This window comes from Peromyscus maniculatus, chromosome 3 (genome assembly GCF_049852395.1).
Source record: "Peromyscus maniculatus bairdii isolate BWxNUB_F1_BW_parent chromosome 3, HU_Pman_BW_mat_3.1, whole genome shotgun sequence".
In the NCBI taxonomy this organism is placed as follows: domain Eukaryota; kingdom Metazoa; phylum Chordata; class Mammalia; order Rodentia; family Cricetidae; genus Peromyscus; species Peromyscus maniculatus.
In genome coordinates, this window is record NC_134854.1 from 120,333,411 (window position 1) to 120,359,225 (window position 25,815).

The 25,815-nt window shown below is 43.4% G+C and overlaps 1 protein-coding gene across 11 annotated transcripts in view; it reads left to right on the plus strand.

The window, feature by feature from the left end:
- Mitf (melanocyte inducing transcription factor) overlaps positions 1-25,815 on the plus strand; it is a 221,250-nt gene that overhangs the window by 174,181 nt on the left and 21,254 nt on the right. For all 11 annotated transcript variants that reach the window (XM_006972577.4, XM_015989369.3, XM_042273707.2 and 8 more), the window contains 3 exons: positions 18,880-19,107; positions 20,134-20,217; positions 22,161-22,256. In XM_006972577.4, coding sequence (XP_006972639.1) covers positions 18,880-19,107; positions 20,134-20,217; positions 22,161-22,256 — 408 coding nt within the window. The remainder of the gene's footprint in view (positions 1-18,879; positions 19,108-20,133; positions 20,218-22,160; positions 22,257-25,815) is intronic.

Below are 25,815 nucleotides of genomic sequence, written 5' to 3' on the forward strand. Positions count from 1 at the left end.
TTCCTTCCTGTGTGTGTGTGTGTGTGTGTGTGTGTGTGTGTGTGTGTGTGTCTAGCTCTATTTTTTTTTAATGTTACCAACCTATATAGTGTGGCAGTTTTTCTAACAAAAGGCTAATATGGAAGTTCCTTTCTTCTCTAACCTTTTTGATAGTGGTTTATACTGGGGAATATGGCATCTGGTATTTCAGAGACACAACGGCCTATTTTTCTTCTTATAAAAGACATCAGTATAGCATACAATATTTTAACCTTTACTTAAAACAAAAAAAACCCATGATACTTAAATGCACTGGGCTAACAAAAATTCCTATTGAGCCCGGAAGATTCTGCTGCCCATTGACCCTCTCCCCCACAAAAAAAAAGGGCAGAAAACCCTCCATCCTTTAATTACTCCATGTCCGGAGGCAGTTCTCATAAAACACACGTGCTGTTTTGACCTTCTCCGTTCTTAAGTCCATCTTTGTTGACCCGTTCCTGGGCATGGCGGCTGCTGCTTTTCTGATATAGCATGGATTTAGTGGTGGGGATAGGATTTGAAAGACAAAGCTAATTCATTCATTTGTTTGTTTGTTTTTAGCAGCAAGAAAACCTTTTATTCTTTATAACAGATTGATAATACTGATAAAAAAATCCAAATGGATGATGAAGAACTAGACAGACAATGTGACAGTACCACAAATGCAGGAGAGATGCGGCCATGGAGCCTCCAGATTACCGGGAATTTTAAAGATGGTGTGATAAGTAATTCATGCCAGCACACTTAGCAGTGTTTGTCTTGTTCAATGCTAGGAACTGAAGTAACATCTTCGTAAAGTCAGGCAAGCTCCCTACCTCTGAGCTGTAAGCCCAGCAGAATGATATTTTATGGAGTAAAATTAATTAAGCGTTGTTGAGAATTTTGTACATGAGTACTGCATTTACATTAATTCTACTCCCCTCTCTCTCCTCCCAGCTCCTCCTATATCTTCCCCACACCCTCTCAAATTCACGACTTCTTCTTTAATTATTGTGAATACATATATATTTATGTATAAATGCAGCCCCCTGAAGCCATTTAGTGTTACACATAGGCATATTTGCTTAGGACTGGCCACCATGGAGAAAACTGATACTTCCTCTCTTAGAAGCCATTAATTGCTTGTAGCTTTTTGTCAAGAGGTGGCCTTGTTGAATGAAGAAAGAAAGAAAGAGAGAGAGAGAGAGAGAGAGAGAGAGAGAGAGAGAGAGAGAGAGAGAGAGAAAGAAAGAGAGAAAGAGAGAAAGAAAGGAACATGACTGGTCCTGGGTATGGTGGAGGAGAAAGTTTATTGTAGATGTGTGGGAGAGCACAGCCACAGGCAGACACATCTGGGAGAGCCCACAGTGGACAAGACCAGACTGAACTGTGCCATGTGAGGAGAGGGGGGAGGGGAAGAGAGAGGGGATAGAAGGGAACCAGGTACAGCATCCAGGAATCCCAGAAGAGAGTAGACTGTAAGGCCAGGTAACCCAAATGGTTGGATTGTATAGGGAAGGGCAGCCCAGTCCCTGGGCTGGAGAATTCAGGGTAGGGGGCCAGGGTGTGCCAACCAAGAGGGCCAGGTAACAGGTAGGGACTGGGGGGTTGCAGGGAGAACCTGACCACCAGTGTCTGCCTTGATATGTTAAGTAGGCACCTCAGCCATTTGTCACAGGTTTGACACCTAACGTCCCAGACATTTTGTGGATAATAAATAAACGAAAAGGGGTGAGACAGTCTTCTCTATGCCTAGTTGCTGCTGGCATTGGAACATCGTTGGTGGGGGAAGCTGGAATGCTGGACAAGTCTGGGAAGAGCAGACAGTTTCACTCACTGATCAGCTTCTGTGGGACCTTCTGGGGCTAGGCCTGTGCAGACAGCAGTTGGAGCAGTCTGTGAGGCCGGGCCAGCTGGGGCTAGCTGCTTTGTAGCTGTCCTGGATGCAGATTTTGAGGGAATAACTGGAGCTGGTACTGGAGCAGTCTGTAGTTGATATGGAGTCTGCTGGAACAGATAGACTAGGAAGAGAAGGTAAAGTTAAGGAGTTGAGGGGGAAATTTTTATGCAGGGTGTACATTTGAAACTGTTAGGACTGTGGTCCTGGTAGTTGGGGGAAGTGATAGCCAAGACCAGCAGAGAGAGAGAGAGAGAGAGAGAGAGAGAGAGAGAGAGAGAGAGAGAGAGAGAAATAGTCAGTAGGCAGGAAAACTTAGGCTGTGGGTTGACAGGAGTGCTTTCCTGGAGTCCCTCTGACCTGCCACAGGTGGATTCAGGTTGATTCACTGAAGCTTACAAGAAAAATTTTTAATAAATAGATAAACATTTTAGATATGTTAGCATTACCACCATTTGTAATCTGTACTGAAATCCACATTGTAGAAAGAGCAGTAGACTCATGCCTTTGAGTCATAGTAAAAGCTTGGGGACCCAAAAGTGATTTGGGGTTAAATGCATGAACACAACTTTCCAGAGTGCTGCATATATAGACTAGAAAGAGATGATTTTAGTATTTTTGAGTCTACACTAAAAAACAAAATATTGAGATTGTGACTATGATAACATTAGCAGAACTTTACCAGAGCTAGATTAATAGCTTATCAGATCTCCATTGATTAATGTTAAAACCTTGAACTTTTAGTCTTAATAGAACAATAGCATAGAGAGAAAGAAATCTGAAGCGTTTTATATAACTTGAATCACTTCCTTCCTTAGACCTTTATGACTTGTATTTACATACCTCAAAACACCTTCTTAGACTCTTACAACTTAAGCTTTCATATCCTTAGGCCTTTGTATCTTATATTTATGTATCTTAAAACATTTTCTTAGACCCTCAAAACTTACACAAACCTTCAACTTTTTTTATTCAGTTATAATTATTCACCACAAGACACAGGTGGTTGATATTTGAGAGCAGTCGTTGTAAAGCAAGTTCCTTTAAGGAAAGGAATAGTTTAAAAAGTTACTTTGAAATCCGCTTTGTGAGTTTATCTCTTTTGGGAGTCTGGTAGCAAGGTGAACTGTCTTTCTCAGCTAAAGTCTGGAAGCTCTAGTAAGTGAAGCCTGAGGCCTGATCGTCTCATATGAAGAGAAGGCAGCTATAGCTTTGGAAAAGGAGCTGGTATGCTTGCCGGTGTTAAAGCTGCAGTCAGGTCAGTATTGTCAGAAACCTGAGGATGAATTATAGCTGAAAGTATGATCTAAGTGGTCTGTGTATCAATTGAAATGGCAGAGGTCCATTACCTAGACAGGTCACCCTAGGCTCCTGTAGTCTCGGGACTTTCATTGGGAGATGTGGTAAGTCTTCAGCTGTCATACGGGACAGCATTTAGTTTTCAGCTGTCATTCAGACAGTATGGCCTTCGGCTATCAGACCCAGGTCTGAGATTTTTCTTGCAGAGGAACTTGGGAAAACTGACCTTGCTTTGACCAGGCAGTTAGGACAATCAACCCGAAAGTGTCCACAGTTTGAGTAGAGCCCTGGCAGCAGACAAGGCGTGGGGCAATTTGCCCAGTGGTTAGTGTTACCACAATCCGGGTGGAGTCATTGTGCCCGATCTGTCTTCTTTGGGGACCTTAAGGGTTCTCACTATGAAGGGGCTTATCTGTTAGGGGAAACTTAAACATTTTAAATGCCATATTCAGCAGATCTCTGAAGAATCTGAGGAATGCCTTCTATTAAATATACCCAATTTACTTGTTTTAGGCTTAGTGTTGAAAACACATACAAGAGGCTAAATATAAAGCTTGTCATTAAGTGAACAGCTTACAAATTAGTAGCTTAACAAAGTGAGCCAAGATAAAGAAGCTAGACAAATATTACTGTGAACCTAAGTGGACCCTAGGAATTTTTAAACCTAGATTATCAAATACACCTTATTTATCAAAAAGAACATGACTTGTCCTGGGGTTTCAGCACCAAATGAATGGAGAAAAGAAAAAGGAAAGGACGCAAACAGGACTGCTCCTGGGTGTGGTGGAGGATCAAGTTTATTGTAGATGTGTGGGAGATCACAGCCACAGGCAGGGACATCTGGGAGAGTGCAGAGTGGACATGACCAGACTGAGCTGTGCCAATTGAGGAGGTGGGAGAGGGAGAGGTGAGCAGGGGAACCAGGTGCAGCAGCCAAGAGGCCCAAAAGAGAGTAGTCTATAAGGCCAGGTAACCAAAATGGCTGGATTATACAGGGAGGGGCAGCTGATGGAAGGGCAGCCCAGCCCCTGGGCTGGAGAAATTTACAGTTGGGAGAGGGTATGCCAACCAGGAGGGTCTTATAACAGATAGGGACTGAGGGATGCAGGGAGAACCTAGAGGTCAGTGTCTGCTTTGATATGTTAAATAGGCACCCCAGTCATTTGTGGCAGCTTTGAAACCTAACACACTGACATATCAATTGGTGGCGGTGTGGAGATTTTTTTTTTTTTTTTTTTTTTTTTTTTTTTTTTTTAGGCAGCCATATCACTGATAACTCATTGGTGCTGGTCTCCTGTTAGGTAGAGAAGATCCTATCCCAAGAGCAAATGTCCATCAGATCCTTTCGCTCCTTACAATCCTGCTGCTTCCTCCTATGCCCGTTTCAGAACCCTGTGTGTGGGAGGTGTGTTTTATACATACCGACTGGGCTCGTGCACCCCACGGCCAATAAGTTGTTCTCTGCAGAGTGGCCAGGTGTGGATCTCTGTAATGTTCTCCATCTGCTGCAAAAAGAAGCTTCTTTGATGAGGCATGAGGACTACGACGCTTACCATGGAAAGCCAGTGGGTTAGCTTGAGAAAGCTTATTTATAATGAAGACTGAAAAGAAATAATCAAAGCATGTTGTGATTTAAAACTCTCTCCGAAATATTTCAAAACCAGCAAAATTATATTACAGATATGAATTCTGTTGATTGTCATAGCAGGGCCATGTTTGGTCAAGTGACTGGGATTGGATCTTGATTTTCTTGTCTTGAAAGTAGGGAGAATGTTAGTACCCACATGGCAGGGCTGTAGGAGGATCCAACAGGTAAATCCACAGAAAGCCCCTAGAGAAGGGATATAGCCCGGGATGCTCACTAGACCAGAGCTTCTGCTTCATATTTTATTCCTGCTCAGTGGTCTACTTTCAAAATTTCCACCTCTGTTCTCAAAGAAGTACTCCGTGTGTGTGCGCGCGCGTGTGTGTGTGTGTGTGTGTGTGTGTGTGTGTGTGTGGGTGGGTGCGTGTGTGTGCGTGTGTGTGGGGGGGGGGGGTGGGTGCGTGTGTGTGTGTGTGTGTGTGTGTGTGTGTGTGTGTGTGTGTGTGTGTGTGTAAGGGTGTTGTGCTTGCAAATATGTGCACTGAGTGCACCCAGGGTTTTTTTGTTTTTTTTTTTGAGCTGAGGACCGAACCCAGGGCCTTGCACTTGCTAAGCAAGCACTCTACCACTGAGCTAAATCCCCAACTCCATGTTTTTCTTTTTATCTTTGTTTGTTTTAAACACACACACACATATACATGCACACATACATACATACATACATACATAAACACACACACATGCACGCAGAGCCAACCATGTACACTAGTTTTTAGTAGCCATGTCCTACATTTATATAATTTTAGGGATGGAAGACAAACTTTAATCTTTCTGAGAACCTGCTTTGTAGAAGGAAATAGATCAGGTTTTGTGGTTTTGTGTGTGTATGTCTGGGTTTTGTTTTGTTTTGTTTGTAATGAAAGAAAAACAAAAGCTCTACCATATATATATATAAAAGCTTACATTTTAGGGTATTGCAGCTTTCATAAGACATAAATGTAGATTGTTAGACATTTTTCTTGAAAGAGGAAGTTCTGAATTTGAACTCCTTTGATCAGAAAAGGACAATATGAATTCAGTTATGTACTCTTTACACATGTTTAAAAATGTTTTCTTTATGGCTGAAACATGCTCTCCTGACTGATCAGCAAGGTCGTTAGAGGCAAACCCCACTGATTTCATTTTTTAACAAGATGCCTCTGTTACAGACACTCAGAGTTTCATCAGGACAGAGGAGTTACAGGGATGTCACCAAGCCTGGAGCAGTTAGGCCCCTGTGGCCAAGCGCTTTTAGAAGCATGTAGGCTGAGGTGTGTAACAGCAAGCTGCATGCATATAATTTTATGTTTATGTCAGAGCAATGGATGGACTATGTCTACTAAGTATACATGCTGACATTTCGTGGAACAAGAAAACAGAAAATGAACAAGAAGAAATTGTCTAACACATAGACACACATATACTGTGCATTGATGCAGAAGACTGAGCAGCACCCAGAGTAGTATAAGGGACCCAGTAAGTTGTCATAGCCCTGCTTCACCGAAGTCAGACCCTACTCATTCTTTCAATATTTCCCCATGTTAGGCCTCACCTGAGGAAAAAAGACAAGTCAAAAGTTTGCATGCGCTTTTCATGGCTGTTTGGTTTCCTTTAAGTCCACTCCAACCCTAGTGACTCAGGAAGCTCACTGAGACATGGAGGAGAGAGACTTCCCAAGAGGCTTCCGTGTGGTGACACTTCCCCTTTGAGCATCCTGTGGACTCGGGCTTCTTGCCCCATCAGTCTGACCCCTCCATCCTCTCTTGTGGTGTTTGACTTAGAGAGAAAACAATGCCTGGAAGATGTTGGATGCAGCCCTCTCCTGTCTTGACTCCATCTCTCCTTCAGGGAGTTTTATTTTCTTGTAGTGGGGTCGATATGTGGACTCATCTGTGTAGACACCAAAGCAAAACTCCCGAGACAAACAGTAATAGAGACTTTCATTTCCTCCTGGAGTGTTTGCTGTGTGCCAGATACTTTCCATATGTTCCATCTCTTACAATAACAACTGTTGTGTCTATTGAGTAGGTAGGATCTGCCATCCATGTTCACATAGAAACCAGAGGTCCAGACCTTATCTGTCTATGATTTGAACTCAGATCTCTACGAAACCTAGCCTCACATTTAACACTGTAAACGGCCTCTCTCCATCATGCACTTTCAATTGGACCTTAGCTGTGTATCCTAAACAGGGAAGCATGTAGTATAGTGTTATGAGACATTTCAGTTATTCGCACCCAAAAGTCCTTGAATGTGTAAGGATGGTGTTTTCAACCTAGATTCTGTAGCTAGAGTTTTCCGGCCTTGCCCACAGTCAGGACAAATCTTTGTCACCCGCCAGTCCCACAGCCGCTCAGACCCAGCCAAGTAAACACAGAGACTTATATTGCTTACAAACTGTATGGCTGTGGCAGGCTTCTTGCTAACTGTTCTTATAGCTTAAATTAATCCATTTCCATAAATCTATACCTTGCCACTTGGCTGGTGGCTTACCGGCGTCTTCACATGCTGCTGGTCATGGCGGCGGCTGCAGTGTCTCTCCGCATCAGCCTTCTACTTCCCAGAATTCTCCTCTCTCCTTGTCCCACCTACTTCCTGCCTGGCCACTGGCCAACCAGTGTTTTATTTATTGACCAATCAGAGCAATTTGACATACAGACCGTCCCACAGCAAGATTCATTACAAGTCAGAAGGAAACAGGGACAAGCTTAGCCACATGTATTTCACAGCCAGCTGTCTTAACCCGACAATCTCCCGGGTAACTGGTGCATGGCCACCCTGAGTCCATTTTTCCTGTTGTCACAAACACCTGAGTGAGCTTTTAAAAGGTTATCCCTGGAGTGGTAGAGTATGTCTGTGATCATAATGTTTAGGAGGCTGAGGCAGGAGGATTATTTCAAGTTGAAGGCCAGCCTGAACTTCATAATGAGTTGGAGGCCAGCCTGGGCTACAGAGGGAACACTGGTATCAAACACCCAAACCAAAACAAAAGCCATCAGGTCGGCTCACATGTCTGTTAAAATCCTTCCAGAGGAGTCTTGTAAACGGTAGGAGAGAAGTGCCCAGTTCCTCCAGAGCCGCAGACCTGAACACGATCTGCCCTGACCAGCTCTTAGGGCCGCGCTGACCTTGTGACTATTGTTTTTATTACCTTTCCTACACAGAGCATAGCTGCTCCCCACTGCAGACTCTAGATGCTGCTTTGGGGGCCTCACCATAGCCCACTGCTTCCCATCCTTCAGGTTCTAAGCCAGAATGTCACCTCACACCCACACAAGCCTTTACTTCAGTGTGTGTGTGTGTGTGTGTGTGTGTGTGTCTGAGTGACAGTTGTCACTGCCTGAGACACTCAGTTCTTTTTGGTTTAAGGCCTCTGTGTCTACCCTTGCTCCCCCAGTTTGAATATGATTTCTGTAGGATAGGCTGTTTAGTTGCGGTTCCCACTGCTGTGCACTGGGGGCCTTCCTCCCTCAGTGGTGTGAATAGATGAGTTAGGTGGGATGGCTCTGGCCTTCACAGGCCTCGGCACAGTGCCTGGCACCATCCGGTGGCACTCCTGGGCTGCTGCTGCTGCTGTTTATGAAGTTTTACTGCCATATAAATATATAAAGCAGGTTTTAGGTCTCGCTGGAGACAGACCCCTGAGTCTCATGACAGGGACCCTGAAGCTGGTGTCATTACATCGCGGCTTCTCTTTGCCAGATTTTAGCTCACGTGGACTTGACCTTTAAACATTCAGCTCTCATGTCTGATGGGGGCTTGCTGGCTGACCTTTTCCTTAGGCCCAAGGCAATGTTTTCCTCTGTGACAAACTTGCCTCCTGCCAGCTTTTTAAGAGCGCGGGTCCTTATGAGGCAGAGCTCGGCTGCCTGGTTATAATCGGTCCTAATACCCGATAAACTGTGAACAATGGCCTCGTTTGAGAGAAAATATTAAGACAGGAATACGTCTGCCATGCAGAGGCAGCGCTAAACTGGAGCACACAGAGAAGTGGGGGCACGTGGGAAGCTGCCCCGGCGACTCCTCCAAGGAGGGGGAGGCTGGCTGGTCTTCACAATGGGCCATTATAAGGGCACCATTGAACCACGTAATCACAGCCCTTTTCAAAACCAGAAAAATGTGTCAAGTATTAGACAAACGTAAACTGTCCTTGAATGTGAGACTAGAAATTTTATAAATAACAGAGTCAGTTTAATCTGATCAAATATTTCAAGAAAAAAAAGGGGGCGAAACAAGGCAGTTTTCATTGCCGAACAACAGTTTCCTGGCTTGGTTTTTCATTTGCAAAAGTTTCAAAAAAATAATTCTGTCGGGATCTGTTTTTTATTTAGCAGATCTCTAGGCTTTCATTTTTGTGGGATTCATCATTTTTAAATAACAAAATTAGTGCCTTATATATTACAGAAAATAACAAATATAAATAAAACATTACTCATCTATAATTGTACTACCCAGGGATTGATACTTTAAAGCTTTCTCCGTGATCCGTCAACGGAGTTTTTAATTTTGCCCACACATATGTATACACATGTTGAAATTGACATTGTGTTTTCACTTAGGTTAAGACCTTTACCCTCTCCTTCCACAGGTCTATAAAATATGGACCTCGATGACTGCATAATACCCATCTCCGTACCCTGGTTCTCCATGGGGACAGCTGTATTCCTTCCCTGGGAGGCTTCTGACAATTCCTAGGGACGTCACTGTTATGTCAGCCAGGGTTGGGGTTAAGGTGTGAGTCTCCTGGCATGTGATGGGTGAGGCCAGAGATGCCGCTGAGTGCAGAGCAATGCACAGATAAACCTCCACAGCCAAGAGCTATCCACTGACTCCACTGCAGTACCAAAGTTCGTGCCTAAACTAGGTCACTCCCTCATTATTAATCTAACCCATGTCTCTTGTTAGATATCTACGAGCAACTGTTTTGTTATCAGAAATTCATCATTAGCAAGTATTTAGCAAAGGGCCAGATGGTTAAGTATTTTAGCTTCTGTGGAGCACTAGATACATTACTTAACTCTGTTGTCACGAACAGTGATAGACGATTCATAAATGAGAGGACAAGTGTGTCCAGTAAAACTTGTTCTCAGGCGTGGATGGTAATCAATAGGGTGGGCATGGACCCACCCACACCTGCTTGTTTATGCTCCAATGGGTGTCTTAAACTTAAGATCATGTGTATGTGTGTTCGTTATTTTTATCATCTTTGTGATGAAATACCGGGCTGAATCAACGTAGGAGGAAAGAGGTTGATTTGAGCTCACATTTCCCGGAACGGAACACATGGCAGCTGGATAGCTCTGTGCAGTCCGTCCGGGCTTGTTGCTTCATGGATTATCATGGAGCCTTCGGTTACAGTAAGGCTCGGCTCTAACCCTCCAGGCCCACCTCCGCTGACCCCCTTCCCTCAAAGTTTCACAATCTCTCAAAGCAGCACCATCATCTGGGGACTGAGTGTTCAAATTCATGAGTCTGTGGGAACATTTTACACCTAATATTATGTTTTAGTGTCAATTTATCTTCTTTTTCATTTGAAAGTTCCACCCATTTGGTTTAGCAGATGAGATTGGTGATTTGATGTCCATTGAATATGTATTGTACAAGGTCAAAGTCAGAAGCAGGTAGAGGAGCCAAGAGATACTTTTAGTCATCCATATGGTAAATGAGGATTAGTCCCATTTTGGTTAGTCCCAGTGGAAGGTAAAACTTAGTTAAATTTTGATTTAACTACTACTGATAGATAGTAACTGTTCATGAGCTGTGTACATGATACATGGGAAAGAAAGTAATCAAAGTTGATCAAGTTGTAATATGAAGATTATTTTGACCTGTAAAAAATAGTAGTTCCCATAAAGTCTTAGTGGCACATACTTGCCTGTAACCCCAGATGCTCAGGAAGATGTAACCCCAGATGCACACTCCAAGTTCAAGGCTTACCAGGCTATGGAGTGAGTTCAAGGACAACCAAAGCAGCTTACTGAGATCCTGTCTATAACAAAACCAGAAAAGGGCTAGGTGTAACTCAGTGATGTTTGTCTAGCATGAGGAAGGGCCTAGGTTCAGCCCTAGTACAACACACACACACACACACACACACACACACTCACTCACTCACTCACACATACCACCACCCGCAGCAGCAGCAGTAACAGTAGCAGGTTTCATATGTTTCAACATCCCCACTATTGAAATGGATGGGCTGACTTGGTGAGCATGCTAATTGTGGGCTGTTTGCTGTGTAGACAGTTTTACAGACAGGTAGAGATGAGTCTAGTAGTGAGAGGGGTCTGTGATAGGGACTTGATAGTCACAAGAATAACTTGCATTACCAGGGCTGAATTTAGATAGTAGAAATCAAGATTGAGCCTTCATAGATAAGATGAGAATATGAGAAACTAGCAAAATAAGCTCAGAAGTCATGATGGAGGAGAGAAGGCCCACTGATTGTGGTGAACTGGGCACCAAATAAAGAATGTGAACTAAGCCTTCTTGCTGTGGCTGCGTCATTCAAGGCTTGTTCTCACCTGGGGCTTCTGTCCTTGCCTGGGTGGCTCCTTCTGCTAATAGGCCAGTCCCTACTAACTTCAGACCTGCATTTAAACACCACAGTCTCTCTGGGTCCCTTTCTTAAGCAACTTCTGAAGGCTTAGTTTTCTGATTCTTAGCTGGGACAAAAGCAGTTATTTGTTGAATGAATAGAGGACATACAACTTTTTGATGGAAGCAAGAGTTTCAGTGAAAACATTGAAGTCTTACGATCAGATCAGGATGTAGTGTTTTCCCTGAACCAACTGTATCTGAATTTGTTGGAAGCTTGTTGGGAATACAGATTGCTTTTAGACATATTCTACCCCACACCTATGGATTCACACTCTGCGTTCAACAGTGTCCCTCAATGATCTGCACGTGTATATTCTTGTATTTAGTTCTCTAGTATGGCAGGCAGATAATTGAGTATCTCTCTATGGCAACAACCTAAACAATGGTGCTAAAACTATCAAAAACAGATCTCTTTTTTTGTTTGTTTGTTTGTTTTTGTTTTTGTTTTTTTTTCGAGACAGGGTTTCTCTGTGTAGCTTTGCGCCTTTCCTGGAACTCACTTGGTAGTCCAGGCTGGCCTCGAACTCACAGAGATCCACCTGCCTCTGCCTCCCGAGTGCTGGGATTAAAGGCATGCGCCACCACCGCCCGGCAAAAACAGATCTCTTTAAGAGTTGTTTTGGGTATTCATTTAGAAACAGTCTTCGTGTTGCCAGCAGCAAAAGAGACTCAGCCCAGTGTTGCTGACTGTAGCCTGGGGAGTTTCCCCAAAGGCTTTCTACTCAGAGGAGACCAGAACCTTGACTTCTTACCCCAAATGAATTTCAGAAAGAGTTGCCGTGAAGCTAAGCAGTGGCTTACAAAGAGGTCTCACGGGCTGTGGATTTAAATGCGCGCGCGCGCGTGTGGGTGTGTGTGTGTGTGTGTTGGGAGGGTCTTGTGTATCTTTGTAGCTGTATTGTGGTATTTTAGCCCTTGAAATTACATCATTCAAAGGGTATAATTTACAACCAGATTCAATGATTAAGCTAACTTCTTAAATGGAGTTGAAAACATAAGCTGGGTTACGTGTTCCTCTTGGAGTATCTCTCCTATAATGGAACTGTTAACGTGGTGTCTGAGGTGTTCAGCTTTAGGGATGAGAGAGTCATGGCTGATAAGGCCAAACTCAAAAGTCACGTATGTTTTTTTCCTCAAGCGTGGCTCTTAGCTGTTCCAGCTCTCTTGGAAGGAACTCTCAGAAGAGGATCATTGTCTCTGCTTGCAATCTTCCTAGCAGCTCTGATGTTATCAGCCTGTTGAAACTCCTCCCTTCTGCTTATTTTCTTAGTGCTTTAAGAATTCATCCAATGTATTTTGATCATACTCACCCCCTAACTCCTCCAGGGACACCACCCCCTTCCCTCCAACCCAGCTTTGTGTCCCTTTTTATTTTCTCATTAAAGTCATTAAGTCCAATTTGTGCTGCCCATGTACTCATGGACATGCAGCCTTCCATTGCTTAACCTCCTTACTCAGCCAGGAGAAACATAAACCAGATCCTAGAGTGGACATTTTTTTCCACGTCCCCTTTATCCTTCCTGTCTTTCTGACCTGTTCCATCAACTGAAAAACAGAAGTGTATGTAGAAACCTTGAAGGCTATGTTGTAGTATCATTCAAGTGGCTTCTTTTTGAGACGTGATTTGAATTGACTCACTCTAGGATAGATTATAAAATACATTTTGGTACACTGTTGAGCACATGAGAGACATCTGTGAATGAATGCGCACAAGTTCATTTTTCTATATTTTAAAATATATTGATATTTAATAACACTCATGTAACAACTGAAGCAATGAATATATCAAAATGTTAATAATGCTTACAATTTTAACCCTTATTTTTATTTGTGAGTGTTTTGCCTGTATGTATGTCTGTGCATGCAATGCCTGAGAAGGCTGAAGAGGGCATTGGATTCCCAGGGACTGGAATTTTGTGAGTGGAAGATTGTGAGTGGCCATGTGGGTGCTGGGAATTGAACCCAGATCCTCTAGAAGAGCAGCCAGTGCTCTTAACCACTGAGCAATCTCTCCAGTCCCCAAAATACATTTTTATGAGGTCTCTAAGTACTGTTTATCCTAAAACCAAAGCATTCATCCCTCTCACTTCATAATAGGTACATTGTTTTATAGGTCCTTAGCTAGGGAAAACAGGCTTACTAGGATTTTTTTCAAAATAGAGCTGTATATTATTTATTATAACATTAGAATTTTAGGGGAAAAACTTCTTCATTCTTTGTGTACACAGTTATACCCCATTGCTCTGATTCCAGCTGCCTACAGAGAAACACAGAAAGCTACCTGTATACTTCCATGGCCTCCTTCCTTGTTACTCCGTAGGCATATAAGGGTGGCACATTGGCCACCCCAATAAATTTCCATGTAAAAACCAGTATGAGCAGAATGATAATAGAGGGTGTGGTGAATAACAAGTGACCAGATGACAATCCTTCTGATAGTTCTTTATAATTTACTGAACACAAGAGTAAATTCCCTCCCCAAACTTGAGAAAACAAAACCTTAATAATTTTGTTACCTTTCCAAACAAAAACAAAATCAACTATAAACTGAAAGGATTATGGGAATTTTCAGTGGATTTGTTCAAATTCAGAATAGCAAGGGGGAGGGGAAGAGAAGCCATGATGGGTCAGATGAGATGTGTGTGCCCCAGTGAGTCCTTTGGTCAGCTAGCATGGTGGTATCTGTGGCTGCCATCTTGCCTTAACCAGTCATGGCTGAATGAAGGTAAATAGGCTGTCAGTGTCACCAGGGAGTGGCAGAGCTACCCTGTGATGGTCAGGAAGGCATCTATTTCAGCTCTGCAACCAGTTCAGGATCTTAATGAAGACAGGACAGCAGGAGAGGAACCAAGACATTGAGATCCCATGGATGTTCATGTGGACAGCTAATATGAAATGTAAATGATGTCAGTGTATACTGTATTGTGGTAAAAGTTTAGAATATTATAGTCTTACCTTGTGATTTGGACTTCAAATGCTCAGAAGCACTCAATTTTTGCACCACATCTTATTTACTCAGGCTTTTACTTTAAGGGCTATACAGCCTCCTAAGGATGGTGTGAAGGAGTGAGAACAGAGTAGGATCTTTCTCCAGCATCTTTAGGATGAGAAGAGCCGGGCACACAGAGGTTAGATCTGTTCACAGTGGCGTGCAACCCAGTGTGATCAGGACTCTCCAGAGTGTTTCCACAAAATGAAAATTAATTCTATACTAATACTAAGACACCCCCCCCACACACACACACACTCTCCTCCCACTGGTATAGAAGTATATAGTAGAAGTCATCATTGCTATGCTAGTATGTGATCTTCTGTTTTCAAAAGCTTCCCATTTTCATGCTAAGCTGGTGAATATTGATAGAATTCACAGAAACACAGCAATTTGGAAGAGCTTAAGGCCCCCATGACAAAAAGCTTTGGGGACTGCTGTTTCTGATATTTGATGGGCTTTTGTCTGACACTGAAAACAGGTTGTAATAAGCCCTTATCCACCTTTGTACATGAGGACTCAGGTCTAGAGATGTTAAGGGCTTGCTTCGTCATTGGTGCTGTCAGAGGCTGAACATGGATATCCGGTCCTCAGCTCCTTTTCTCACCACGTGATCAGGCACCCAGCCTCTCAGGGAATTTCCAGGAAACACTGAGATTTGAGCACTAACTTCTCAGAAGAACAACTTCTCTGAACCGAGCCCATCCTCCAGGGCATGTCTGTAAGAGCCTGTCCAGAGACACTGAGACAGAAAACACACCCCCATGGTTTGCTGCCTTGGTCCACTCCCAGTGTACCTGCTTTGTCTTGTGGCACATGAAAAATAGAACACTGAGCTGGGCGGTGGTGGCGCACGCCTTTAATCCCAGCACTCAGGAGGCAGAGCCAGGTGGATCTTTGTGAGTTCAAGGCCAGACTGGTCTACAGAGTGAGATTCAGGACAGGAACCAAAACAACACAGAAAAACTCTGTCTCAGAAAAAAACAAAAGCAAAAACAAAAACAGAAAGAGAGAGAGAGAGAGAGAGAGAGAGAAATAGAACACTGATTTTTTTTTTAATTTAAAATATTTCACTTCAAAAATTTAACAGTGTTAGCCACCCTTGAAAATTTGGGTGACTAAGCTGTATAGATTTGTATACCCACAGAGCAGGTCAGCTGCAGCCTAAATCTGCTGCTTCTGCTTCTTTTAGAAGTGAGTGTTTTCCAGTGTCCTCAGACCTCGCTGTTCCCTATGACCGTATCCACAGCCGTGTCCTTCACCTGTGTGTGGTGTCTAGGTTGGGAATACCTGCTGGTGCTCTGTCTGCAGCTTAGCATTGTCAGGCTGTCTCTCCTGCTCCCTTAGCCCCTCCCGTGTGTGCCTGAGGTCCTCCCTCAGTCACTGTCCACCATTTTTATCTAGGCAGGGACTCTCACTGCAGCCCATATGGATAGGCTGGCTGGCCAGCGAGTCCCAGGACCTGTCCGCCTTCATGTCTGCAGTGCTGTTGGGATTACAAGTGGCACCTTGCTATTTTATGTGGCTTCTGGGGATTGAACTCAGCTCCTCACGCTTGAGCAGTAGACACTTGACTCACTGAGCCATCTCCCAAGCTCTGCCGTCTTAACTTACTTGAAAATCCAAACGAACTGATAGAAATGTTGCAAAGAAAAATTTCACTCTACTTCCAAACTTGAGTGTAGTAAAGGCCTCTGCCAGTGTCGGCTACAGAGTCCCTTCCTTACTAAAGCATCACATTCTGATTCATTAAAGAAAGCAGCTCTGCCAGTGAATTAATGTTTATTTTTAAATGTGCAGCCCAGTCTCTTTTTTTAAGGGGAGTAGTGAAATAAGCACATTCCGCTCACTGCCCTCATTTCGTGTTTATTTTGGTACCGTCTATTGTCCTCATCATTATCGCGTCTGGACCCTTTTGCAAAACTGGAAATGCCTGTGAACCTCAGTGTGCAGCGTCAGACAGGTTCGAGATGGTCAGCCAAAAGTACTTCTGTGGCCACAGCGTTTGGAATAAAAGGAAAGAACTACAAATATTTATGCTTAAAATACTATCACCCCATTTCAACAGTAAGCAACATTTACCCTAATTTCTAAATATAGATCTGTCTCTTTTCTCCTTTTGCTTCACTCTGGAGAGTCAATTGTTTCATAAAGCTAGAAATCATATCTCTCTTCTGATTGCTCATGGTGAATGTCCTGTGATTTACATATTTAGCATATAATAACAGTAGATAATGGAATGGACAGATGGAAAGACCAAAAATGCATCAACTATGGGTCATGATGATTTATTCTGTCCTTGCTCCATGGGTTATATCACAGTTTCCAGTAAGAATCTGCATGCTTCCTAGTTTGAGGGTTAGCTGAGAAGGGCGGTTTTTGTTTGTTTGTTTTCTTTCTACGTGAGTATGAACCCAAGTCTCTGTCTCTGTCTGTCTGATTCTCTCTCTCTCTCTTTGTATGTGTGTTGCACAGAATAGCTCCCCTGCTTGCTGACTTGAGGTCAGGAGGCAGGTTTCACATCTACCTAGTTCAGAATAAGCTGTCCAGTGAGACTGGGGTGCAAGATAAAGCCAGAGTTGGAGAGTACCCTGGCTGTCATACACGGCATCATTATTTGGCTGTTAGGGAAGTCTCATGTGTGACGGTAGCTTTTAGGCAATGTCTCCTCTGAAGGGGGCATCCAGCTCTTAACCTATTGCTGAAAGAGAAACACCATTGTCCATTAATACTACTGGAACGAAAGATGAATGGTGAATCGGCCTTGATCTGACAGTAAGCTTGACTTTGATAGCTCATCCTTTAAAAAGATTCTTTTATATCTATGAAAAAAAGCATGACGTCAAGCCAGGGGGAAAACTGATATCAATATTTAAGCCCAAACTAGTAGGAATTAAAAAAAAAAAAAGTCCCCTGTGAGAGAACTGAGAGAACAGCTTTTTTTTTTTTTTTACACGCATAACTAATTAGCTTGGGTTATTATAAGCTGTGCTGCTGTGATAATGTTTCCGGCCGTGGCTCGGGATGCCTTGTTTATGGTGCCTTCTCTAGGCCAGTCGCTCTTCGAATGGGAATTACAGAAAGCAGAGGGAGGAGGACTAAGTAGTCTGGCCTGTCTCCTTGGTGTGGGGCCGCCGGAGACGTTGCTATGCTGGAAATGCTAGAGTACAGTCACTACCAGGTGAGCTTTCGTTCTTCTCCACCCCCGGAGCCTGAAGGGCAAGGGTAGAAACGGCTAATTCGTCTCTTTAATGTTATTTCACTTACTACCCTATTTGCAGTAAGAACCGATCTGCTCCTTTAATGCTGTTTCTTTTCTGATGCCCTAAGAAATAATTTAGTATAGTTTTAGACATAGGGAATCACCGTTGGATTTGTTTCCCTGGCAGGTGGCTGCCTTCTCTCCACCAGCTCTTGTTTAGAGTGTATAAGATTAAATTGTGTTTGTCAGTGAAAAGTAGCTTTAAATGGAATGTCACTGATTTTGTTTATTTAAAAAAAGCATTTTTAATTCCCTGTTGACGTCTATGGAAGAGGACAACAGATACCTTGTTGGCTCACAACTAGTCATGCCTTTAAAGACATGTACATGCAAGTGTTATATCTTTGAAGGTAGCTGTTTCGGGTGGGACTGTTTTGTCCATGAGCCTGTTCATGTTTAGAATCCTGAATAATTATATTCTTGTATAAAAGGAATTAACCTATAACTCCTTGATTTAAACAAGGCAATGTTTCCGATTATCTTCCATAACCATTTCATAGCTAAAGGCTTCTGTGTGTGTTTGTGTGTGTATGCATGTGTGTTTGTGTATCTGTGAGTGTATATGTATGGGTTTTTGTGTGTGTGGTTGTAGGGGGGTTGGTGTGTGTGTGTGTGTGTGTGTGTATGTGCCTGTGTGTGCCTGTGTGTGCCTGTGTGTGCCTGTGTGTGTGTATCTGTGAGTGCTGTGAGTGTATGTGTGTGGTTTTGTGTGTGTGTGTGTGGTTTTGGGGGTTGGGGGTGTGTGTGCTTGTGTGTATGGAGGGTACGTGCATGCACATGTTCATGCACAGAAAGCTATTCTATTTGCCAAGGAAAGTGAGATAAACTGAATTGTACGTTTTCAAGTTTGTTATTTTGATTTTTACTAAATCCTTTCTGGTGTGTTGGGGGAGATTCTTGCCTCATAGATGCTTTCAATTTTAACAATTAGCCATGACAAGAAGGGCACTAGGATTGAAGGAGATGTATTGTTAATTATGGAAGTCAATCAGGATAGTTATCATCTCCTAGGAGTTCTAAATCCTATAAGTTAGATTCTCAACTTCAGTCCTTTCAAAATCTTTCAGCACAGTGCCCGGTACCTTACAAGAGATTGACAATCTGTTCTGTTAGTGGACTGGTCAGTCTCACGGTATATGTGCTACAGAAAGAGCTGTTTGCAACCCCAGAATAACACTGCTATCTTCTCTTCCCTTCATGGCCATGCTCAGGTGCAGACCCACCTGGAAAACCCCACCAAGTACCACATACAGCAAGCCCAGAGGCACCAGGTAAAGCAGTACCTTTCTACCACTTTAGCAAATAAACATGCCAGCCAAGTCCTGAGCTCGCCATGTCCAAACCAGCCTGGCGACCATGCCATGCCACCAGTGCCGGGGAGCAGCGCACCCAACAGCCCCATGGCTATGCTCACTCTTAACTCCAACTGTGAAAAAGAGGTAATTCACGTCTCCTCTTCTCCTCTGTTTCCTACGCTCCATTAACTGTCTCTGGGATATTCCTCTCCCTCTTAGCGATGGACTGTCTTTTGTCCACCTGGTCATAGTCACTGGCCTCTGTCCCGTATTTACTGGTGTGACCATTTACATTCCAGCCTCTTGTCACTAGCACTAGGTTACTGGGTTGACTGTACACGGCAGGAGACCTGACTGGCTCTAAGCAGACCGTGGAGGTGAGGATGTGATGCTTCCTTAACTCCCATCTCCTTCCTCAGACGAGTGTTCTCTTCCTTGCTATGTCCTTCCGATTTGCGAAGCAGTGAAAATGCAGAGAGGAGAAGGGGAGGTGGAAAGGGAAAGCAAAAATAGAAAAGGTGTGGGGCAGGAGGCTCAGAAGTTCTGCCTGCTGTGAATGTCTGGGGTATTATTTTTATTTTTCACGGAGTTGGAGAAAGAAAAAAACATGGAACATGTATGGGTGGATTTAAACAGTACGGCACCTGAGGAAAAGCAAGGCTTATTGCAACACCCAGGTAGTTCCGTAAGGAATTGTTGCCGAGTAAATCCGTCTTGGTAAAGACTGGGTTGGAGACAAGACTCAAACTCTCAAGCTGATTTTTGCATCAAAATTTGGAGCATAAAAAATACCGGGGGGGGGGCACTGCTGTGATTGGGTGCCTGTTATTTCTAAATTACGAGAATGTGTCTCATTTTAGTAGAGTTTTATTATATATTGAAGTGTTTATGTGAGTTCAGAAGTGACTGTTATGTAACGTTTGGTTGATTTGAGTTTCTGGAGGGACTAAGAAGTCTTTTCCTCTGCCCAAACCAAACACGTTTTATCCACCCATATCTGTCATATGCTTTGTCCCAAGTTCCCATCCATCGTTCTGTTCCTGGGGAAAAATTTACGTGTTTGAAAGCCCTGTCCATGTCGTCACCATGCCACTAACCTCCTGTGAATGTGTTGTTGAAAAGGCATTTCCAAACCCACATCATGGGCTGTCTTTGCTTGTGTTTCTGCAGGCGTTTTATAAGTTTGAAGAGCAGAGCAGGGCAGAGAGCGAGTGCCCAGGTATGAACGCGCACTCTCGAGCGTCGTGCATGCAGGTACTGAATGACTCTGCAGGCTGAGGATGTAACACTTCATAATGAGAATCTATATTTGTGAATGATCACACCTCCTGATGACTTCAGGGCCTCTTTTCCTCTCATTGATTTTTTTTTAAATAGAAAAAGCTATGAACAGACCCATTTTCTTCATAGTAACTCATGAATGACCAAGTAACAACTAAGAAGATTAAATGTGTGTGCCTCCTTAAGTTGCCTGCAGTCATAAGGAGAGGTTAAAATACACCGATTGTTGTGAATAAAATGCATGGTGATTTAGTTAATTTGCATAAGTCACCAGCACGTGTTGTGTAGCATTATACCGGCTTCTAAAACATATTCTTGAAACCAAGCTGTGTCGATCTCTTTGTTGCTTTTATGAATGGAACCTCCTGCTCCAGATATTATGAAGCTTTATTAAGTTAGTAATAGCTAATTAGCACTTCCCCAAGCAATTGAAGATCATTATGTAAATTCTATTTAGTGAATAAATGGCACCATTTATTTATGTATTTATGTGCTTATTCAGATATACAAGAGAGAATATAATATAAGCCACAAAATATTTTTTGCTTTTTTACATGTAATAGAGTATAGAATGTTTTAATGATACATTAAGGACACTAATTTTCCTCCCTAAAACTAAAGTCAAAAATGTATAAAGACAAGTTGTGTATAAGTCCTCAACCTATTTTCCTATTCACCAACTTAGTCCTAATGCCATCTATTACAAATAAATAAAGTTGGTATTCCTAGAAATGGAAACTAACACACTGCATGCTGGCATCTATTCCGATTTGACTATCGGTCATTCTTTAGAGAAATTACTTGGTAAGACATCTTTAGATGTTTCCTGCATTCCTAAAATCTCACCAGTCCCCAGTGAGACAGTATACATTATTGTCCCCATTTGGGGACTTGTGCAGACTTCTGGAGGCTTTGCCCTTTATTCAGGAAGAGGGGACAAGAAAATTTGAATGCAAGCCTCATGATGCTGGAGCCTCACCTCTTTAATGAGAGGAGTGAGCGTAGGAACACAGGAGTGCCCCGGCCTTTCTTAGATTTCACTGTGAACCGCTCAGCCAGCCCTGTTCAGACCCAGGCACCCAGACATCAGCCAGCTACCACACAGAAGGTGTTTACAAGGAAATGTTTCCACAGCCTCCGCCACTGCTGCAATGCACATGTAATCACTGTTGTTTATGATGCTAACCGATGTTTTGGTACTTCAGCAATAAAATTGATCTAGTGGGACTGTCAGCTCCACGACTGTAATGATAACCTCGTCCTGGTGCTCTCCTCCGGGAGCACCAGGCTCACTGGCAGCGGTACCAAGAGGTGCTTGCTTTACAAGTCACTCTACAGTCCTCGCAGGGCCAGCCAGTGGCCAGGGGGCCCCTGTGGAACGCAGGGGCTGAGAACCTGTTGTATTTGCCTTCTCCTAGGAGGCTGTGGGGAAGGAAGAGGGAAGTGGTGGCTTTCGTGAAAGGGGGGTTTCCTGGCTCATCTTTCCATGTAAAGGGCAAGCAGTCCAACACAGTGCTGGACACTTAGGTTAAATCACACCCTGGCTCTGCTTGCAGTGGGACTCTAATCAGCCTGCTGCTTATGATCTCACCTGGACAGCAGCTGCCCTGTTAGAGCCCCCCACCCCTCAGGATGGTTATCCGAGTAAGTAATATACTGCAAGGAAATGCCCAAGCTCAGCTCTTGATGCCTAGTAATGGCGGAAACATTAGTTCTCAGTGAAGTTTCTATCACCCACTTGTGTCAGTGGGTTTCAGTAATATTTTGATTTTGGTGGGGGAAAGAACAATTACTTCTTAGACTAACTAAGGATCACTGTTGCTTTAGGTAAGAAATTACCAAAAAAAGTCCTTCTGGGGTTGGCCTTGCACCTGTTTCTCATTCCTGTCTCTCTTCTGTGGCTCTTTTCTCTACAGATGGATGATGTAATTGATGATATCATCAGCCTGGAATCAAGTTATAATGAAGAAATCTTGGGCTTGATGGATCCGGCCTTGCAAATGGCAAATACGGTATCGATGGCCTTTTTGTTTTGTTTGCCGAGAAAATCTTAAGGTTGTTCTCTGTCCATTTCCTTTTCCTCAACTCAGTTTATTTTCACACAGACTCTCTGAGAACTTCAGTAGTAATAAAAATGGGAAAATATTCACAAGTAGGGAATTTTGACTTCAGAAGTTAAGAAGCTTGCTCAAGATTATCAGGAGCACTTTGATTAAGCTCTGGGTCCAGGAGTGCAAGTTCTCCTTGTTTCTCTATTTCAGTGCTGAGAGCTGAACGTAGGGTCTCACAATTGCAGTCCCAGTGATCTGCCACTGATCCAGATCCCCAGGTGTTCTCTCTCTAGCTCTCTCTCTCCCTGGGTGCACGCATGCGTGTGTTTATTTGCATGGGTCACATGTATACACAGGTGTATATGCAGTAATTGAGTGGGTCTGGAGTCTGATTTTCAAGAGGAAACTACCATTTCAAGGAGTATATGAATATATGTAACAGAGACTGTATGCTCAAAAAATGGTGACTTTTGCACTGTGTGAATTTTTTTGAACACAGTAAACATTGTTTCAAAAGATGCTAACTTCTATTATTAGTAAATGCTCTCAGCCAGGCACAAGATAGCCCCTATTTAGTTAGCAACACAAAAATTCAGTTAGCTGAGTTTTCTTTTGTTTTTTAGTACGTGGCAATTTCTTTTTTCTTTTCTTTTTTTTTTTTTTTTTTTTTTTTTTTTGGTTTTTCGAGACAGGGTTTCTCTGTGTAGCTTTGCGCCTTTCCTGGGACTCACTTGGTAGCCCAGGCTGGCCTCGAACTCACAGAGATCCACCTGGCTCTGCCTCCCGAGTGCTGGGATTAAAGGCGTGCACCACCACTGCCCGGCTTACGTAGCAATTTCTTTTTGATCTTGTCCAAGTTGGCTTTGAGGCTTTGAGCTCCCTGTGAAGTGAGAATGTCCCCGGCCATCTCAGAACTTCTCCTGAAATATCCAGTGTCTCTTTCCAACCCACATCAACTCAGTTTGTAATTATTTTTGCATGTGTGGAGTGTGTGGCTATGTGTGTGTTCACGTGTGCCCTGGTACACCCACATGTGGTTTGTGTGCACACACGGAGGCCCGAGGTTGGCACTGAGTGTCTCCCTCAGTTTCTCTCTTCTTCATTTGCTGAGGCAAGGTTTCTCACTGAACCTGGAGCTCACTGATTTGATTGGACTTGCCAGCCAGCTTGCCCTGGAGATCCTTCCTCTCAGCCCCCTGAACAGCTGCTGGGATTTCAAGCTGATCGCCACACACATGGCTTTTCACGTAGGTGTTAGGAACTCACATAGTTATGCGTAGGTGGCAGGTGTTTCATCCACTGTGCCAACTCTCCAGCCCCTCATTCAGTGATTTTTGAAGATCTTCAATTCTGGTCAAGGTGCCTGTGCCAAGCTCCCCCTAGGTCCTTTGACTGCCCTGGGACCCTTACCTCTTAGGTCCGATTAGATGCACACTTTGTCAGTAGCCAGAATCCCGGGATAAACATGAACAAGACACTACATGGAGCTTCCACTAGGGAATTTACAAATAGATCCAAAGACGTGGGCATATTCACAGTGGAGCTTCAATGGCATGGTCATCTCAAAAGGATTTTGCTGAGGAATTGGCCATTTTTCCAGGTATATAAATACATACCTGGGCACACTCAAAAGGTCTGTGAAATGACTTATTTCATAATATCATCAATTTTTAAATAAGTTTTGCAATGATGGGAACCTTTGAAGTCATTGGATCCAAACCAATACTCAGTGTACCAACTTCCTCGTGCGTATTATTCAAATTCATACAAAATGTCGGAAACCCTGCTTCTTGGACACCTCAAATAAAGGATATGTACCAGCTCCTGAAGGAAGCAGTTAACCACAGTGGTTGGGAACTGGAGAAATCCAAGTTCAAATCCAAAGTGTGCTCTTACTCTGTGAGCTTGCCTGCTTTCCTACAGTCCTTTGTTTCCACATCTGGAAGAAAGGGGGAGCTATTCATTATCCCTAACTCATTTGCCTTCTTACCTGATAATGTATAATTAGCATTTAGCTTTGGAAATAGAAGCTGCATTCAACTCCACTGTCTAAATTATTCCTTGTAATTTGTTAGTTGCAAGATCAAATACTTTTGATAGTGTTGGTTTGGTCAGCTGATATTCCTTAAGGCTCAACAATGTGCCAAATTCCTTGTTAGAAAAACTTTACTTAATAATCATGGTGCACCTCACAGTGAATTGCACATTAGCACTGGTCCCAGCTTGCTTCCAGCTAAACTGTTCTTGGCAGTTCTTCTAAAGACAGTTAATTATGACTCTATCCACTTCTATAGAATAGAACACATGCAGTGCCGTCTCTATCTACATTGACACTTGTAGGCGGAATTTTCCCATCCCATCCACCTGCTCCCAAATAACAGACACAGAGACTCAATATTAATTACAAATGCTTGGTCGATAGCTCAGGCATGTTACTAGCTAACTCCTACACTTAAATTAACCCATATTTCTTATCAATGCTTTGCCACGTGGCTTGGTACCTTTTCTCGGCACTGTGTGCCCATCTTGTTCTCTTTGCATCTGCCTACAACTCTCTTAATCCACCCCTGTTCATCCCAGCATCCTCAGTTTGGTTGTCCTGCCTAACTTTATCCTGCCTTGCTATAGGCCAATCAGCTTCTTTATTAACCAATGAGAGAAATACATATTCACAGTGTACAGAAGGATTATTCCATAGCAGACATTGAGTCTTGTTCCTGAGAACTTTTCCCAAAGTTGACCGAGCATCTATCTACATGTATCCAGGGGACCTGGCCATAGCTAGTGGTAGAGCACTTGCCTAGGATGTATAAGGCCCTAGGTTCAAGTCTCAGTTCAACAATAATGCATCCTGGGCAAGGTATAGGAGCTGCAAAGGGAAGGTTTCTATCCTTGAGCTCATGACCTGGAAGGGGTAACCATGCCTCTCTGTAAGTGGAGCTGGACAGTTGAGGAGTAAAGTGGCCAGAGAGCAATCTTCCACAGGAAGTGGTGAACTCATTCCCAGCCAGGGGATAGTGTCCTGAAGCTGCCCTCAGGATTCAGGGGCCATATTGCCATATTCACTTCTCTTCTGTGTCACAGGCTAGAACAGGCACAGTGTCACCACGAGGGTGTCATGCCCTGACATAACTCTCTGCAAAGAGAAAGACCGCCTTATGGAGATGTTAGAAACAGACTCTGAATGTAGGCTGGCTTTTATTTTATTTTATTTTTTTGCCGTGCTGGGTGTCAAACCCCAGACCTCATGCAGGCTGTACAAGTTATCCTACACTGAGCTGTAACCCGAGCCCTTGGGTTGGGTTACATACACTGTTGAGTGAGGCATTTGACTTCTCTGCCTCAGTTTCCTTGTCTGTAAAATGTTGTACCGATTGGGATTTTTTCATTGATGTGAGAACTTTAAAATTTCATCCACAAGAAGTAGCCTAACACAAATAGGCTCCCTGTCACAGTGGGGGCCACCACTGGTTCTTCATCCTCCTGGGTTCAGTTGTCTAAGTCCAATAACTAAACAACT